Source organism: Schistocerca gregaria, chromosome 9 (assembly GCF_023897955.1).
Source record: "Schistocerca gregaria isolate iqSchGreg1 chromosome 9, iqSchGreg1.2, whole genome shotgun sequence".
Lineage (NCBI taxonomy): Eukaryota > Metazoa > Arthropoda > Insecta > Orthoptera > Acrididae > Schistocerca > Schistocerca gregaria.
This window is the reverse complement of record NC_064928.1, coordinates 176,230,006-176,247,860: the sequence shown is the minus strand read 5'-3', so window position 1 is coordinate 176,247,860 and position 17,855 is coordinate 176,230,006. Positions and strand designations below refer to the sequence as shown.

At 39.5% G+C, this 17,855-nt stretch overlaps 1 protein-coding gene across 1 annotated transcript in view; it reads right to left on the bottom strand.

The window, feature by feature from the left end:
- Nucleotides 1-17,855, bottom strand: part of LOC126291582 (sortilin-related receptor-like) — a 177,820-nt gene that overhangs the window by 50,112 nt on the left and 109,853 nt on the right. Inside the window, 1 exon segment of the mRNA XM_049985115.1 lies at nucleotides 9,605-9,905. Within this exon segment, the coding sequence (XP_049841072.1) occupies nucleotides 9,605-9,905 (301 nt within the window).

Here is a 17,855-nt window from a genome sequence, read left to right as displayed (position 1 = left end):
TTCACCCTATGTAGTGCTTCTAAATTCTACATGCAATCCTACAGTATCCCTAGAAGGGGTATTTGGAAAGTAACCTTTATTGGAATATAAATAAAATACTGGAAAGAGCAAAGTAATTTTATTACACAAATCCTTAAGCTGTATCTTTCTATTACTTCTCTATGTTATCACTCAGATTTTAACATGTATCATATCTCTTAATGAAACGACAAATTCAGTCTGCATGAAATTCTGCCACCCCAGATTGCAGCCATCCCATGATAGATTATCAGTGTCATAGCATTGGAAGCCGAGGGTCTTTCTCGTGTGCATGAAGATATGGATATCATTTGAATTCAGTTCTATCGTGGAAGGTCCTTGTTCAACTATGCCTCCCCAAGCAGAGACAACAATCCTGTGTGTTTGCCAGACTGAATGTGTGTAAACACTGTCACATAAAACATCTATAATCGAGAAGTGTCTCGATCATTTTGAATGCCTCATCTAAATCTACATCTACATATACAAACATACTTCACAATCTATAATATGGTGTGTGGTGGAGGGTGTCTCGTATAACTACTAATCATTCCCTTTCCGGCTCCACCTTTGCAAATGGGACAACAGAAAAACAACTCTCTATGCTGCTGTGTGAGGCCTAATTTCTCATCTTATCTTTGCAGTCATTAAGTGAAATATACATTGGCAGCAGTAGATCGTCCTGCACTCAACTGCAAATACCAGTTTTTCAATAATGCTTCAGAACAAGATCATCATCTTCCCTCCGGGGATTCCCATTTAAGTTAATGGACTGTCTCTAGTACTCCCATGTTGATCAAACCAGTGAGTCAAAAATCCAGTAGCACGAACATGAATTGGTCCGATGTTGTCCTTTAATCAGACCTAGTAAGGACCTCCCCCCCCTTCCCCCCCGCCCCCCATGAACCATGGACCTTGTCGTTGGTGGGGAGGCTTGCGTGCCTCAGCGATACAGATAGCCGTACCGTAGGTGCAACCACAATGGAGGGGTATCTGTTGAGAGGCCAGACAAACATGTGGTTCCTGAAGAGGGGCAGCAGCCTTTTCAGTAGTTGCAAGGGCAACAGTCTGGATGGTTGACTGATCTGGCCTTGTAACAATAACCAAAACGGTCTTGCTGTGCTGGTACTGCGAACGGCTGAAAGCAAGGGGAAACTACAGCCGTAATTTTGCATGCAGCTTTAGTGTATGATTAAATGATGATGGCGTCCTCAAAATAGTCCCCCATTCGGATCTCCGGGTGGGGACTACTCAAGAGGATGCTGTTATCAGGAGAAAGAAAACTGGCGTTCTACGGATCGGAGCGTGGAATGTCAGATCCATTAATTGGGCAGGTAGGTTAGAAAATTTAAAAAGGGAAATGGATAGGTTAAAGTTAGATATAGTGGGAATTAGTGAAGTTCGGTGGCAGGAGGAACAAGACTTCTGGTCAGGTGACTACAGAGTTATAAACACAAAATCAAATAAGGGTAATGCAGGAGTAGGTTTAATAATGAATAGGAAAATAGGAATGTGGGTAAGCTACTACAAACAGCATAGTGAACGCATTATTGTGGCCAAGATAGATACGAAGCCCACACCTACTACAGTAGTACAAGTTTATATGCCAACTTGCTCTGCAGATGACGAAGAAATTGAAGAAATGTATGATGAAATAAAAGAAATTATTCAGATAGTGAAGGGAGACGAAAATTTAATAGTCATGGGTGATTGGAATTCAAGTGTAGGAAAAGGGAGAGAAGGAAACGTAGTAGGTGATTGGGGCTAAGAAATGAAACAGGAAGCCGCCTGGTAGAATTTTGCACAGATCATAACTAACACTTGGTTTCAGAATCATGAAAGGAGCTTGTATACATAGAAGAACCCTGGAGATACTAAAAGGTATCAGATAGATTATATAATGGTAAGACAGAGATTTAGGAACCAGGTTTTAAATTTTAAGACATTTCCAGGGGCAGATGTGGACTCTGACCACAATCTATTGGTTATGAACTGTAGATTAAAACTGAAGAAACTGCAAAAAGGTGGGAATTTAAGGAGATGGGACCTGGATAAACTAACTAAACCAGAGGTTGTACAGAGTTCCAGGGAGAGCATAAGGGAACAATTGACAGGAATGAGGGAAAGAAATACAGTAGAAGAAGAATGGGTAGCTCTGAGGGATGAAGTAGTGAAGGCAGCAGAGGATCAAGTAGGTAAAAAGATGAGGGCTAGTAGAAATCCTTGGGTAACAGAAGAAATATTGAATTTAACTGATGAAAGGAGAAAATATAAAAATGCAGTAAATGAAGCAGGCAAAAAGGAATACAAACGTCTCAAGAATGAGATCGACAGGAAGTGCAAAATGGCTAAGCAGGGATTGTTAAAATGTTAAATGTGTTAAATGTGTTTTATTTATCTCATAACGTACAATATTTCAGAACATATGTCTGATGTACAGGAGACACGTCAAGGTTACAATTAGCTTATTTACAATTTTGTCATACTTACAGTAATACTTTGTGAAGAATTTACTTACTTAAAATTTGTCAAACTTATAGCATTTACATCTACTATAACTATCAGAAATTTTTATTCCATTTTAGGGATCCAGTATCACTTCATCCTTCATGAAATCTTCCACAGAGTAGTAGCATCGTTTAATTAGAAAATCATGTAACTTGCTTTTTAAAATATTTACCTTCATACTCATCATGCCACACCCTTTTATAGAGTTGTGAATTTTCATGGCTATATACTGAGGAGTCTGAGCACGCAGTTTTAAGCGATGAGAGGTGAGCATAAAGTTTTCTTTATGTCTCGTGTCATACGAGTGTTCAAAATGATTTTTTTTGAATAGATCAGCTCTCCTGCGTAGGAAAAGAATCACCTCAAGGATGTATAGAGAGCGAACAGTTAATATTTTTAGATCTCTAAATAATGGTCTACATGATGCCCTCGGCTGTGCAGAGCACATGTTGCGAACGATTCTTTTTTGCAATTTTAAGATCCGTGTAACGTTTCCAGAGTTTCCCCAAAAAATTATGCCATATCGAATAACTGATTCGAAGTAGCTATAATACGCTATTTTCCTGGTGGCCATATCAGTGGCACAGGCTAAAATTTCCATTGCAAAAGCAAGGCTGTTTAATTTATTTGCTAGATATTCTATATGAGAATTCCAGCTCAAAGTTTTGTCTAAGTTTATTCCCAGGAACCTGACTGAGTCAAGTTCTTTCATTTTTTGATTGTTGTGAGTGATACAGATTTCTTCAGTTTTTGACTTTTTGGATTTAAAACTCATCATGTGGGTTTTTGAAATGTTTAGCCTTAAGCCATTTAGACTGAACCATGTTTCCAGGTTTCTTAACGTATTCATGACACAATGTGGTACATTTTCAGAATTTTCATTTTCAATTAGGGCAGAAGTATCATCTGCAAACAAAGTTAAATGAGTATTTATATTGAGAGGCAAGTCATTTACATAGAACAAGAATAAAATGGGTCCAAGAATTGAGCCTTGAGGAACACCTTGTGTGACAGTTTTTCCACACTGAGAAGTAATCTGCTCCATTTGATGTGATTATTACCCTTTGCTTCCTCTCCGAGAGGTATGATTCAAACCATTTCAAAGCAATATCCCTTATTCCATACCTGTTGAGTTTGAAAAGCATGAGGGCATGGTTTACAGAGTCGAATGCTTTTGTAAGATCACAAAATATTCCTGCGACCTTAGCTTTCCTATCTAGTGATGAAGTAATTTTTTCAATAAACTCATTTATTACATCTACTGTGTTTTTGACTTGTTGGAAGCCAAATTGGTTTGGTGAAATGATATCATTCTGTGTGATGAAGCTTTGTATCTCTAAAGCAGCAATTTTTTCAAATATTTTTGATATGACAGGAAGTATAGAGATGGGGTGATAATTTCCCATATCATCTTTTGAACCTTTTTTATACAATGGTTTTACTTCCGCATATTTCAAGAGATCAGGGAAGTAACCGTCTTCAAAGGATTTGTTTATTATGAGAGAGAGAGGATGAGCTATTACGTTGTAAACTTTTTTAATTATTTTGGTGGGTATCCCATCCCAGCCAGCCGAGTTTTTGTCTTTCAAGGAAAGTATGATATTTTCAACAAGTTTTGCTGAGACTGTGTTGAATTTTTTAAGACATTCAGTGGTATTGTCTTTTAACCCAAAACTATTTACTTTCTGCTCATAATTTGCTATGTCTAAATCAGATTGTGCTAGAGGACAAATGTAATGATGTAGAGGCTTATCTCACTAGGGGTAAGATAGATACAGCCTACAGGAAAATTAAAGAGACCTTTGGAGAAAAGAGAACCACTTGTATGAATATCAAGAGTTCAGATGGAAGCCCAGTTCTAAGCAAAGAAGGGAAAGCAGAAAGGTGGAAGGAGTATATAGAGGGTCTATATAAGGGCGATGTATTTATGGACAATATTATGGAAATGGAAGAGGATGTAGATGAAGATGAAATGGGAGACACGATACTGCGTGAAGAGTTTGACAGAGCACTGAAAGACCTGAGTCGAAACAAGGCCCCCGAAGTAGACAACATTCCGTTGGAACTACTGACGGCCTTGGGAGAGCCAGTCCTGACAAAACTGTACCACCTGGTGAGCAAGATGTATGAAACAGGCGAAATACCCTCAGACTTCAAGAAGAATATAATAATTCCAATCCCAAAGAAAGCAGGTGTTGACAGATGTGAAAATTACCGAACAATCAGTTTAATAAGCCACAGCTGCAAAATACTGAAACGAATTCTTTACAGACGAATAGAAAAACTAGTGGAAGCCGACCTCGGGGAAGATCAGTTTGGATTCTGTAGAAATACTAGAACACGTGAGGCAATACTGACCTTACGACTTATCTTAGAAGAAAGATTAAGGAAAGGCAAACCTACGTTTCTAGCATTAGTAGACTTAGAGAAAGCTTTTGACAATGTTGACTGGAATACCCTCTTTCAAATTCTAAAGGTGGCAGGGGTAAAATACAGGGAGCGAAAGGCTATTTATAATTTGTACAGAAACCAGATGGCAGTCATAAGAGTCGAGGGGCATGAAAGGGAAGCAGTGGTTGGGAAGGGAGTAAGACAGGGTTGCAGCCTCTCCCCGATGTTATTCAATCTGTATATTGAGCAAGCAGTAAAGGAAACAAAAGAAAAATTCGGAGTAGGTATTAAAATCCATGGAGAAGAAATAAAAACTTTGAGGTTCGCCAATGACATTGTAATTCTGTCAGAGACAGCAAAGGACTTTGAAGAGCAGTTGAACGGAATGGACAGTGTCTTGAAAGGAGGATATAAGGTGATCATCAACAAAAGCAAAACGAGAAAAATGGACTGTAGTCAAATTAAGTCGGGTTATGCTGAGGGAATTAGATTACGAAATGAGACACTTAAAGTAGTAAAGCAGTTTTGCTATTTAGGGAGTAAAATAAGTGATGATGGTCGAAGTAGAGAGGATATAAATTGTAGACTGGCAATGGCAAGGAAAGCGTTTCTGAAGAAGAGAAATTTGTTAACATTGAGTATAGACTTAAGTGTCAGGAAGTCATTACTGAAAGTATTTGTATGGAGCGTAGCCATGTATGGAAGTGAAATATAGACGATAAATAGTTTGGACAAGAAGAGAATAGAAGCTTTCGAATTGTGGTGCTACAGAAGAATGCTGAAGATTAGATGGGTAGATCACATAACTAATGAGGAAGTATTGAATAGGATTGGGGAGAAGAGGAGTTTATGGCACAACTTGACCAGAAGAAGGGATCGGTTGGTAGGACATGTTCTGAGGCATCAAGGGATCACCAATTGAGTATTGGAGGGTAGCGTGGAGGGTAAAAATCGTAGAGGGAGACCAAGAGATGGATACACTAAGCAGATTCAGAAGGATGTAGGTTGCAGTAGGTACTGGGAGATGAAGAAGCTTGCACAGGATAGAGTAGCATGGAAAGCTGCATCAAACCAGTCTCAGGACTGAAGACAACAACAACAACAGTAAGGACCCCAACACTAAGTCAGCAGTGGTTGCATTAGTGTTCTATATGTGATCTCCTTTATAGTGACCAACGCTTTCCTAAAATTCTCTCAATAAACCAAAGTTATGGAGAGGAAGGTTTAATATGTGATGGTATAGTAGGAAAATGGAGTGGGGGGGAACAAATGAAAGAGGAAGCTGCCTGATAGAATTTTGCCTGCAACATAATTTAATTATCGCTAACACTTGCTTTAAGAATTGTGAAAGAAGGTTTACTGTACATTGCGATTTTAAAAACTTAATCATCTGCGAGGGCTACATATATGATCATGGCCATGTGCACAAAATGCTTTTTTACTACAAATGTTTTGTTTCTGACCAATCTTTGTATAATGTGCTACATTTTATCCACCGAAATTAAAACTTTTCACGATGTTCCATATCATAATGGGCACTTTTGTAACAAAAAAAATTTGAAGACCAGAAGATGAAAGCAAAGTCTGTAAAAACTGGTTTTCAACAATGTTGTATTTATGCGGTCTTGGCTATAGAAAGATTTTTGTCAAGTAAAACAGATCACTCCTACACATTACTCAATATCAGAAATTTTAATCAAGAAAGTGTTTGTTTGAAGTGTCATTACTAGTGCGGTACTGTGACTTATCTCTGATAACACAAGCACAGAATTACAGCAGTAATGTTTTAACTAGTAGGACTGCACTCAACAAAAGTCATTCCTCATATAAGAGAAGAATGAAACTAACTGCAAGGGGAAGTACCTTTCAATAAAGGTGTATGTTTCTTACACAACTCCATTCTTGGGACAAACACTGAAAAGTTTCTTGTAGAACTCGCCATGCTGTTGACAACGAAATGGCAACATCGTCAACAAAACTATGTTTTGCAGCTTATTAACTTGACTGGTATTTAAGAAGAAAGGTTTGTTGTATGTCACCCACTGCCTTTCCTCTTTAGAGCATATTGATATTTTTCCATTCTTTTTTAGAGTAAAAAATTTTAATAACTATTTCAGGTGGATGAGTATGAGACACTTTGATCATAATGCATTTGTTGATCTTATGTGCCTGCATTGACAACAATGTTTTAGCAGCATCTTCCAAATAAAAAGAGTCAGTTGTATGCATTGGAACTACATTGACTGGATGCATAACTATAGCTGACTCAACACTCTTGCATGAATCTTTTTGAACCCATGGCCTCCTCACTTTCTTCATTTCTACATAATTGCAAAGGCTCTGTCGTCACTCAAAAACCGGTGTTCACATAATAAAAACTTGCAAGTTCTCTCTTCAAACTATCTCAGGCTTACCAGAAACATCATTAAATACAGACTTTGCTATTTTTATTTTTGCCTGCACAGTTACATAACCAGATGACATGCTTCTTACACGCAAGCAAAATTAGCTGCCTGCTATAATAAAAACTTAAATTATCTCCTTCCATTACATAGATGTTTTCTGGTACAAACAAAAGGTTACATGCACACTGATTACCACACAAACAATGAATGAACTAAATGGAGGAGACCTCGACACATTGCACACTGATTGCCACTGCTTGGCACAAAGACCATACACCATCCAGCAACAAATGTTTGAAACACTTTCAGCACAATTTGGCACCCGTGACAAGCCTAGGGACATGCCGGCATGTTCTGAGAACACAGCACTAAAGCACATTTTCTGAAAAAAATTGGTAATTGTAGCCTGTTCCATCTTCACAAAAGCCACCTTTTTCTTGGTGTTCCTGTCCCTCTCTTTCCTTTAAGCCTATAGTCTACAAACTGTCCTCATTCTTTCAATATGCTTTGTTATTTGGTATTCTATTTTTTCATGCATGTAAAACATATTTCGTTCTTTCCTTATTTCAGAATTCTTTATATGGTCTCTACAGCACATCCGTTTACTTAGCTTAAAAAACAAACACCTAAAACCTAAATTATTCTTGCACATGAACAAAATAACACAGATGAAAATTTAAATAAAAGAAGATTTTAATGATAAAATTAAATTCAAGCAAAATGAGTAATAGAAGTAACAACTGCAACAACAGAAACAAAAATGCAAATTAAACGGAAGTAATTAGATCAAAGTAAACACACAAAAACAATTAAAAATCGCATGGACAGAGATTACAAATTGAAAAAAGAATAAAAGGAAGAAAAACTTGAGAGCAAATCAGAAAGGTAATACAATGATTAAAATGGCATAACAAATGACTAGAAATGAAAACTATATATTTAAAACAATCACTTGATTATAAATACTGATACCAGTTAGCTCAGAAAAAAAATGTCGAGGATTATAATCCACAACCTTCAGCAAACAAGTCAGATAACTCAACCACTAAGCTACGATACAGTTTTGTAATCTGTTCTATTAGCAAGGTTCTTGTGTGTCTTAAGAATTTCTGAAATTCTTTTTGTCTATTACTCGCGAATGAGCCCCACCAGTGTGAATGGCTGTAGGGTGTGAAACCTGGACCCCTAACCTACAGCACCATACTGTTGTTGTGGTCTTCAGTCCTGAGACTGGTATGATGCAGCCCTCCATGCTACTCCATCCTGTGTAAGCTTCTTCATCTACCAGTACCTACTGCAACCTACATCCTTCTGAATCTGTTTAGTGTATTCATCTCTTGGTCTCCCTCTACGATTTTTACCCTCCACGCTGCCCTCCAATACTAAATTGGTGATCCCTTGATGCCTCAAAACATGTCCTACCAACCGATCCCTTCTTCTAGTCAAGTTGTGCCACAAACTTCTCTTCTCCCCAATTCTATCCAATACCTCCTCATTAGTTATGTGATCTACCCATCTAATCTTCAGCATACTTCTGTAGCACCACATTTCGAAAGCTTCTATTCTCTTCTTGTCCAAACTATTTATCATCCACGTTTCACTTCCATACATGGCTACACTCCATACAAATACTTTCAGAAATGACTTCCTGACACTTAAATCTATACTCGATGTTAACAAATTTCTCTTCTTCAGAAATGCTTTCCTTGCCACTGCCAGTCTACATTTTATATCCTCTCTACTTCAGCCATTATCAATTATTTTGCTCCCCAAATAGTGAAACTCCTTTACTACTTGAAGTGTCTCATTTCCTAATCTAATTCCTTCAGCATCACCTAACTTAATTCGACTACATTCCATTATCCTTATTTTGCTTTTGTTGATGTTCATCTTATACCCTCCTTTCAAGACGGTGTCCATCCCATTGAACTGCTCTTTCAAGTCCTTTGCTGTCTCTGACAGAATTTCAATGTCATCCGCAAACCTCAAAGTTTTTATTTCTTCTCCATGGATTTTAATACCTACTCCGAATTTTTCTTTTGTTTCCTTCACTGCTTGTTCTATATATAGATTGAATAACATTGGGGAGAGGCTACAACCCTGTCTCACTCCCTTCCCAACCACTGATTCACAGCACCATATAGGTGGATCCAAAAAGTCATTCTCACACTTGGGGACCTCCATTTCTAAGAGGGGAACCCAAATGGGATTTGGAGATCAGTTACTTTAGGAACAGAATATGCAACTGTCGAGATATAACAAAATGATGTGGATACACTTACTGCCTTCCTGTGTCCTCATAACTACAAAAGCAGCAGGTGGGAACGCCGCTCCTGACTTGAGGCGGGCGTACACAGTCACGTTGTACACGCTGTCAGGGACCAACCCTTCGTAGATCACCGATGACGCATCCGTCCAGCCACGGCTGTAGTTGTGCCACAAGCTGCTGTTGACACGACTTACACTTGGCAGGTACTCAACTGACAGATTCCTCCTGCCGAAAACTCTTGACACGTCTATCGGATCCCACGCGATTCGCAGAACGTTGCCCAACGAAGCAGACCCTCCCGTGATTGATAAAACCTGCAATCAAATAATGATAACTGTGTGAGCAAGAAAATGAAATCATACATCCTGGACTACTTTTAACTCTCTCTCTCTCTCTCTCTCTCTCTCTCTCTCTCTCCCTCCCCCCCCTCCCCGTGTGTGTGTGTGTGTGTGTGTGTGTGTGTGTGTGTGTGTGTGTGTGTGTGTGAATATTGTCGTCATCGTCACCACTATACCTATCATTAACTGATTTAGCTCCCCAGTACTGAGTTCGGGTGTCTCTGCAATTTCTCCTTCAATCAGGACCGGTCTAGGGTGATACTCAAGCAGCTGACTCCAGGGGTCATCCACAGGTCTCTGTCCACCACACTGATCGTATTCCTCTGTCTCTTCCTCATTCTAGCACCATCTTTGTCTATCGGGCATTATTTCTTCTGGCAACATGGATAGCCCACTGCCATTTCATAGTGACTGTTGTGTCAAGGTCTCACACATTGATCAAAAATTTACTTTTTTTTAATAAGTACCATCTTTGATATGAAGGTAGTTTAATGTCTTCTGGACACTTTCCAGCCTAGTTCGATGTGTTCAATCTTGTATTTATGTCATATTTACCAGCTGGCCAAGATAGATGTATTTTCTGACAGTGTCCAGAAGTGTGTTTTTGAGTTGTTTCCTACCATGTTTCATTTATTAGACATAACTTTTGTTTTGAAAAGGTTCACATTCAGTCCCACTGCCTGACACTATCACAACATCTGAGAAGTGTCTGTGGTTCTAATTATTTGCCAAAAATATGTCGTCAACTGCAAATCTTTGGTCAAGCCTCTTTCCTCAACAACACTAATTGCTTTTTCTTCCCAGTTCAATTTGGACATTGCCATTTCCAGGACAGCAGTGAAACATTTGGGAGAGATGAGCACCTCATTTCAGTCCTCTGTAAATTGGAAAATAACTAACGCTGAAAAAGTTTCATATACACACTGCTGGATTTTAACATGGGCCACCTCCATGCCTTGCTAATGTAAGTCTTGCACAACAGCAGGATGGTTAACTGAAACAAGGGCATTTTTAAAATTACAAAAGCATTACATGGACACATCTGGTATTCAGTTTTTCCATTTATCACTTCCTGGTGAACAAAAGCGTAATCTTGCACACTGAAGTTGCTGTGGAATCCAGCATGCTCAATGGACTGAGCTGTGTGAGAGACACAGCTTATACGATTTAAGAATAGTCTTGTACAAAACTTTGTACAAAAACAGAATATGTTTACACGACAATAGCCTTTTGAGCCATGAATACTTCCTTCCTTGGGAGCAGTACTATTTTTTTTTTTCCACGGTGCTACGATTAATGCACCGTCAACAGACAAAGCAAACTTTCACAAGAGCTCGTAAGTTTCCTCACCAGAAAACTTATGAATATCAATAGACAACTCATCATAATCAGGAACAGTGCCATTTTTTAAGGTACCAATAGCGTATTGGACTTCCTGATGAAGTATGTCTAGAACTTTGGGTGCAGACGGGGGATCACGTAACGATGTAATTAGTTCTTTAGTTTTACGTAAGGATGACTGTAAAAATTACTGATGAAAATTAAAATTTCCTTTTTCCTGGTAAGCCTACCATCATCTCCATCTATCACAATAATAGATCTTTCCCTCTCCTTCCCTCTTTCCTGATGAAGCAACCGTTGGGTGCGAAAGCTGAATTTTGTGTGTATGTTTGTGTGTCTATCAACCTGCCAGCGCTTTTGTTTGGTAAGTCACATCATCTTTGTTTTTAGATATATTTTTCCCACATGGAATGTTTCCCTCTATTATATTCATATCACAATAATAGAAAAGTTCAGAACCCCACTCATGATGGAAATATATTACATCTAATGGCAACAAATTGTCCTGATCTCTTTGAAGATAACCACACTGAAACTGGTTCAATTTCAATGATTTCATTTGTTTTTCAACACCACTGACACTAATACTTATTCCACTCATCTTTTCAGTGGTATGAGGATTAAACTGGAGCAATTCCCGGGTGTTTTCCTTAGTAAACGAACATTTGAAACTTGAGGGAAGCATTTCACCTTTTGCTTTGCAACCTTCAATTTCAGCTCTCGTCTCATTTGCTATGGACTGGACACTAACTTTGATGCCACTAACAGCCTTTACATAGGACCAGGATTTCTTTGGGTTCTATAAAAGATCACTTAATATTCTCCTTCTGTAGACATGTGGTGTATTACACTCGACAGCCAAATGTGTTTCATTCAGTATATCTCTATCTTTAGAAGTTTCTTTACGACGACTGTATACCATGTAGGTTCCCTACCATTAAAAACTGTTCTACTCGGTACATATCTATCCACTACATGGACAACTATTCTTTTAAACTCGAGCCAGAGTTCCTCTACATGCTCCCGACCTGTGCTGAAAGCTTTAAGTTCCTCATTGAGATATGACATTACAGATTTTTTATCTAGTTTACTGAACATGTATGTCTTTCGGCTTGTTTTCATTGTCATTTGTTCTTTGGTAATCACTGCTGCCACAACCATGTCAAGGTTACAGGTACCCATTTCGGCATGGACATCCTCAAACCTCCAGTATATTTCCATCGTGCGGAGTTCCTATCTATCTATTCTAGCTAGTTTTCAGAGAAGGCACTCAGTAATGTTTCATAGGATGTCTTATCACACACACCATTATCAAAACTGCAATTTTCCCTATTGGCTGTTGGATGATTAAAGTCTCCACCGATGACGACAGTGAGACTGGGGAACTTATGTACAAGTGCACTGAGGTTTTCTCTGAAGTTCTTGGTGAGACAAGGATCCAAATGCTATTTGCCCACCTCTGATACTGCGCCTTGCCCAAAAAATCTCACGTGTACTTGCAGCTTCAATTTCTACCTCGGTGAATTTGAGATTCTTGTCTACTGCGACAAATACACCACCCCAATTTCCCATTTGCCTATCTTTTCAATTCACACTCAAATTTTCCCCAAAAATCTCACAACTCTCAGTTTCTGGTTTCAACCACCTTTCTGTACCTAGTATTATGTCAGCTTCACTGCAGTTCACGAGCACTTTAAACTCTAGCACTTGCCGCAAATGCTTCGGCAGTTTACCATTAGAATTTTAATACTCTCACCTGTGGGAGGCATTTCTTTTGATCTTACATTGATAGTTATGCACTTCCTTCAATGAGGGGCAGGGGGTAGAGGGATGCTATCTTCTGATGATTATACATTGCACAAATTAATGGATACTAAGCTTTGGAAAGATTTGTTACCAGACAAAGTACTTTGATAACCAACAAAAAAAAATATATATATTTTACCGAGTACAATATTTTTTTAGATAAGACATGATAAACTTAAAGCAGTTACATGAAAAGGGAAAATTTTGTCAATTTTGAAAAAGAGCTCTGGACCTGGCACTGTAGATTTAAACCAAACAGTAATTTCTGATTTTTTACTCTCATTTTTGGCATTAGGTAGAGACTTCAAAGCACTCTTCTGTTGCCACAGAGAGGGTGACAGTATGACGACTGACTGCAGACATTACTCGAGGAAATGTCGCAATTTCGCACCCTAAAGCTGCTAAGTAATTTAAATCATGAAACTTCCTGCTGATTAAAACTGTGTGTCGGACCGAGACTCGAACTCGGGACCTCTGCCTTTCACGGGAAAGTGCTCTACCAACTGAGCTACCTAAGCACGACTCGCGCTCCATCCTCACAGCTTTACTTCTGCCAGTACCCCGTCTCCTTCTTTCCAAACTTCACAGAAGCTCTCCTGTGAACCTTGCAGAACTAGCACTCCTGGAAGAAAGGATATTGCGGAGACATGGCTTAGCCACAGCCTGGGGGATGTTTCCAAAATGAGATATTCGCTCTGCAGCGGAGTGTGTGTGAGTCGTGCTTGGGTAGCTAAGTTGGTAGAGCACTTGCCCGTGAAAGGCAAAGGTCCTGAGTTTGAGTCTCGGTCCGGCACACAGTTTTAATCTGCCAGGAAGTTTCATATCAGCGCACACTCTGCTGCAGAGTGAAAATCTCCTACTGGAATTTAAATCATGCCATTGTGTAAGTGGTTTCTTATTCATGAGAGAGTATTTCATTCCTTTCAACAAGTTTCACTATAATGTTGTACAACATGTGAAGCACTGATGACTGCAAATGAAGTAGGTAAATGACACTAAAGACTAAAGGGCAATCTGGAGTAATTAGCCTACACGTCACAAAAGATGCTATAAATATTTGCTCTCACAGCTCTAATTCTTTACAAAAGCTCTGTGGTTTATATCTATGTACACAATTTACTGAAAACCTCTTTTGCACTGTTTGGTAGTAGACCACAATGGAAGAGGATGGGAGGCACTGACCATTTTACATCTTGAGCAACAATAAATCCATTTCCTATTATATAAGACGGGAATCAAGCGAATATAAACACCACGGCTACCAATGTGTCCAATGAGCGAAAAAGTGTTCCTTCATTAGACACAATGGTAACCATGGTCTAGTATTCACTTAATTCTCTTCTTATATAATAGGAAATGGATTTAATGTTACACAAGACATAGAATGGTCATTGCCTCCCCTGATCTTCACAACAGTTTGGTTCCTCTCAACCAGAGATCTGTTCCCTCCTTTATCTTATCCAAATTACTCCTATTTCATCCCTAACACAAGCAGTTCCCAAAGCTGGAGCTTTCTTCTGTCTCTCTCTCTCTCTCTCTCAGCAGTAGTTAGAATTTTTCCTTCCGGAATGCACGCACGACTCACGCTCCATCCTCACAGCTTTACTTCTGCCATCACCCCATCTCCTACTTTCCAAACTTCACAGAAGCTCTCCTGCGAACCTTGCAGAACTATCACTTCTGGAAGAAAGGATATTGCGGAGAGAGCCATCACGTGTGTCTGTAGTTTCTGCTACATGGCTTTAGTATGTCTGATACAGTTTCCAGTGTGAGGTGACAAGCTATTTTCACTGCTGACCCACATCGTCTTTTCACCACATGTTGTGTGCATCAGCAACTAACTCTACATTTTAAAAGTTATCATTATAATTGTTAATATATATGTTTCTCTGTGAAGCACAATAGTCAACATCTTCACAGAAAAATGTTTACGGCTGCCTATGAAACCACAAATGTACCAAAGCTTGCATTTAAGAGACGAGTTGAAAAGCAAATCAACAGCCACAAACGTCTTTCTTCGGGGTCCAAAAATATGGAAATTGCATGGGGGGAGAGAGGAACTGTATGCAGGGCACACAACAGCTTTCCAGCAAAACTTCTGCAATGTACTCCAAACCATCTTGGCAACATGTGGGTGGGCCTACATGTTGCCAGAGTTCTTTCGATTATGCTGGGATGCCCACACACACCCTCCACGCAGTCTTGCCCCACGTGATTTTTGGGAGACCTGAAGGGTCAATCTCGCCCAATGTAATTTCCATATTTTTAGGAACCTCAAGAAAGACAGTTGGAGACATGCAGTTTAAAAAAGTCAACACATTTAAGTATCTAGGCGTGGACATCACTTCAAGAAATGAGATTGAATTTGAACTGAAGAAGAGATTATGGGTGGGAAATGCGTGCTACTTCTCACTTAACAGATTACTTTCATCACAGATATTGTCTAGGAATTTGAAGATTAGAATACACAAAACTATTATTCTACCAGTTATGCTGTATGGGTGAGAGACTTGGTCTCTCACTGTGCAAAATGGAAAGCTGTTTCAAGTATTTGAAAACAAAATTTTCAGGAAAATTTTCGGAACAAAAAAGGACGACATTAGTGGAGAGTGGTGAAAACTGCATACCGAAGACGTTTACGAACTCTATTCAAGCTCCAACATAATCAGTATTATTAAATCACGTAGGCTGCAATGGGCGGGTCACATAGCTCGAATGGATGAGGGCAGGGCAGCACGCAGAGTACTGCTAGTGCACTTAGAGCGAAAACGTCCTGTGGGGAGAACAATGTGAAGGCTGATTTGAGGAGCCTAGGTACTGAAGGTGAATGGAAGAAAATAGCCCCAGGCAGAGACAGATGGCAAAAGGACGTTGCTGCGGTAATGGACTCTCAAGTCCGGTATGACCAGTGAGTGAGAGTGAGTGAGTGAGTGAAGAAAGACATCTGTGGCCATCAATTTACTCTGGACGAAGAGGTGCATGCTTCGATACAATCATGGTTAGGTAGGAAACTGCAAACATTTTTCCATTAAAGCACTGACTGTCTTCTCTCACAGTGGGACAAATGTATTCATGGTTATGGTAATTACTTTTGGAATAATAAACAGTTTACTTACTTTTCTCTCTCTCTCTCTCTCTCTCTCTCTCTCTCTCTCTCTCATTTTCATTTGACTGTATCTCATACATAAAGATAAGTTTTAGCACTGTTCTTGAACAATTTACTTTAAATTTTTACATGATAGTCAAACATTCAGATAAAGGCTAAACATTTTTTGAAACAACAATGTATAGGTTTTCTGTTAAAACTGACTTTGAGAAAGAAAGTGCTGTGCTGTGCTGTGAGAATGTGTGGCTTCCCTTTCTTTCTGGCAGTCAGTTTTAACTACAAAAGAATGGCTTTTGAACCATGAAACAAACTGTTTCTCCCATATATATTCTCTCTCTTCATAAACAATTTTAAATAAGAATTGTATACACAACTAAGTGCTGTTTAGTTTTCTTCCCATTTTCAGTTTTAACAGATAACAGGAAAGTTGTATTTACTTCTTATTGGCTTATGATTAAAATTCGGCTACAAAATCTGAATGATCTGAATCTTTGTAATCCTGCCAGATTGCAGATTATAACGATATGAAATACTGTCACTGAAGATACTATCCTGACAGATCTGGCAACTGGGAAGGCCTCTCTCATATCCTGTAGAACGATAATATGAACCAGTTTATCCATTCATTTTTGGAGATGTCGATTCCCAGTCAACATTCAGTTTGCAAAGACAATAAACAAGGCTCAAGGTCAGAGAGGAGGAGATGGAGGAGGAGAGGAGGAAAGGAACAACAATGTATAGGGGGAAGGAGGAGATGGAAGAGGAGGGAGGAAATGAACACAGAGGGGGAAGGAGGGGATGAGGAGGGGGAAGGAAATGAACACAGAGGGGGAAGGAGGGGATAGGGGAGGGGGAAGGAAATGAACACAGAGGGGGAAGGAAGGGATGAGGGAGGGGGAGGAAATGAACACAGAGGGGAAAGGAGGGGATGGGGGAGGAAATGAACACTGATTGGGGGAAGGAGGGGATGGGGGAGGAGGAAGGAAATGATCACTGAGAGGGGGAAAGAGGGGATGGACAGAGAGGGATGGAGGGGCCAAATGGAGGAGGAGGAGGAGGAGGAGGAGTAGGAGGAGGAGGAAATCAATAGACAGGTGGGGAGAAGGAGATGGCAACATATACCCAATTACCAAACATATTTATCAAATTGCAAAGCACTGCCAGGTTTGATAGTCATGTATAATGGGGGCACCTGTATCAGCCTGATGAAAAATCTCACAAATGAGGAAAGAACTAGAGTTTCAATGAGCTTTTTAAAGGTGTGCTTTTGTCTCATACCTCTTCCAGTTTTTCCTATTCCATGTGATAAGCAATATTTCTTTTATATCTCAAATATACTATCTGATAGTGGTGTATCCGAACACCTACTAGTGGACATTAATATGGGGTGCGTCAACACTCTGCTTTTATGATGGCTCGAACTCTGCTGGGGACACTTTCAATGACGTGTCAAAGTCTGTCAAGTAATGGCAGCCCATTCCTCTAGGAGAGCTGAAACCCGAGGCAGTAGTTACGCCGGATGCTGGGGTAAGAAGCAAAGTCAAAATTTTGACTAGCCGCAAAGGTGTTCCATTGGGCACAGGTCAGAACTCTGGACATGCCAGTCAATTTCAGGAATGTTATTGGCCCAATAAAACCACCATTGTCTCTGAATTGTTCCTCTACTGTTCACA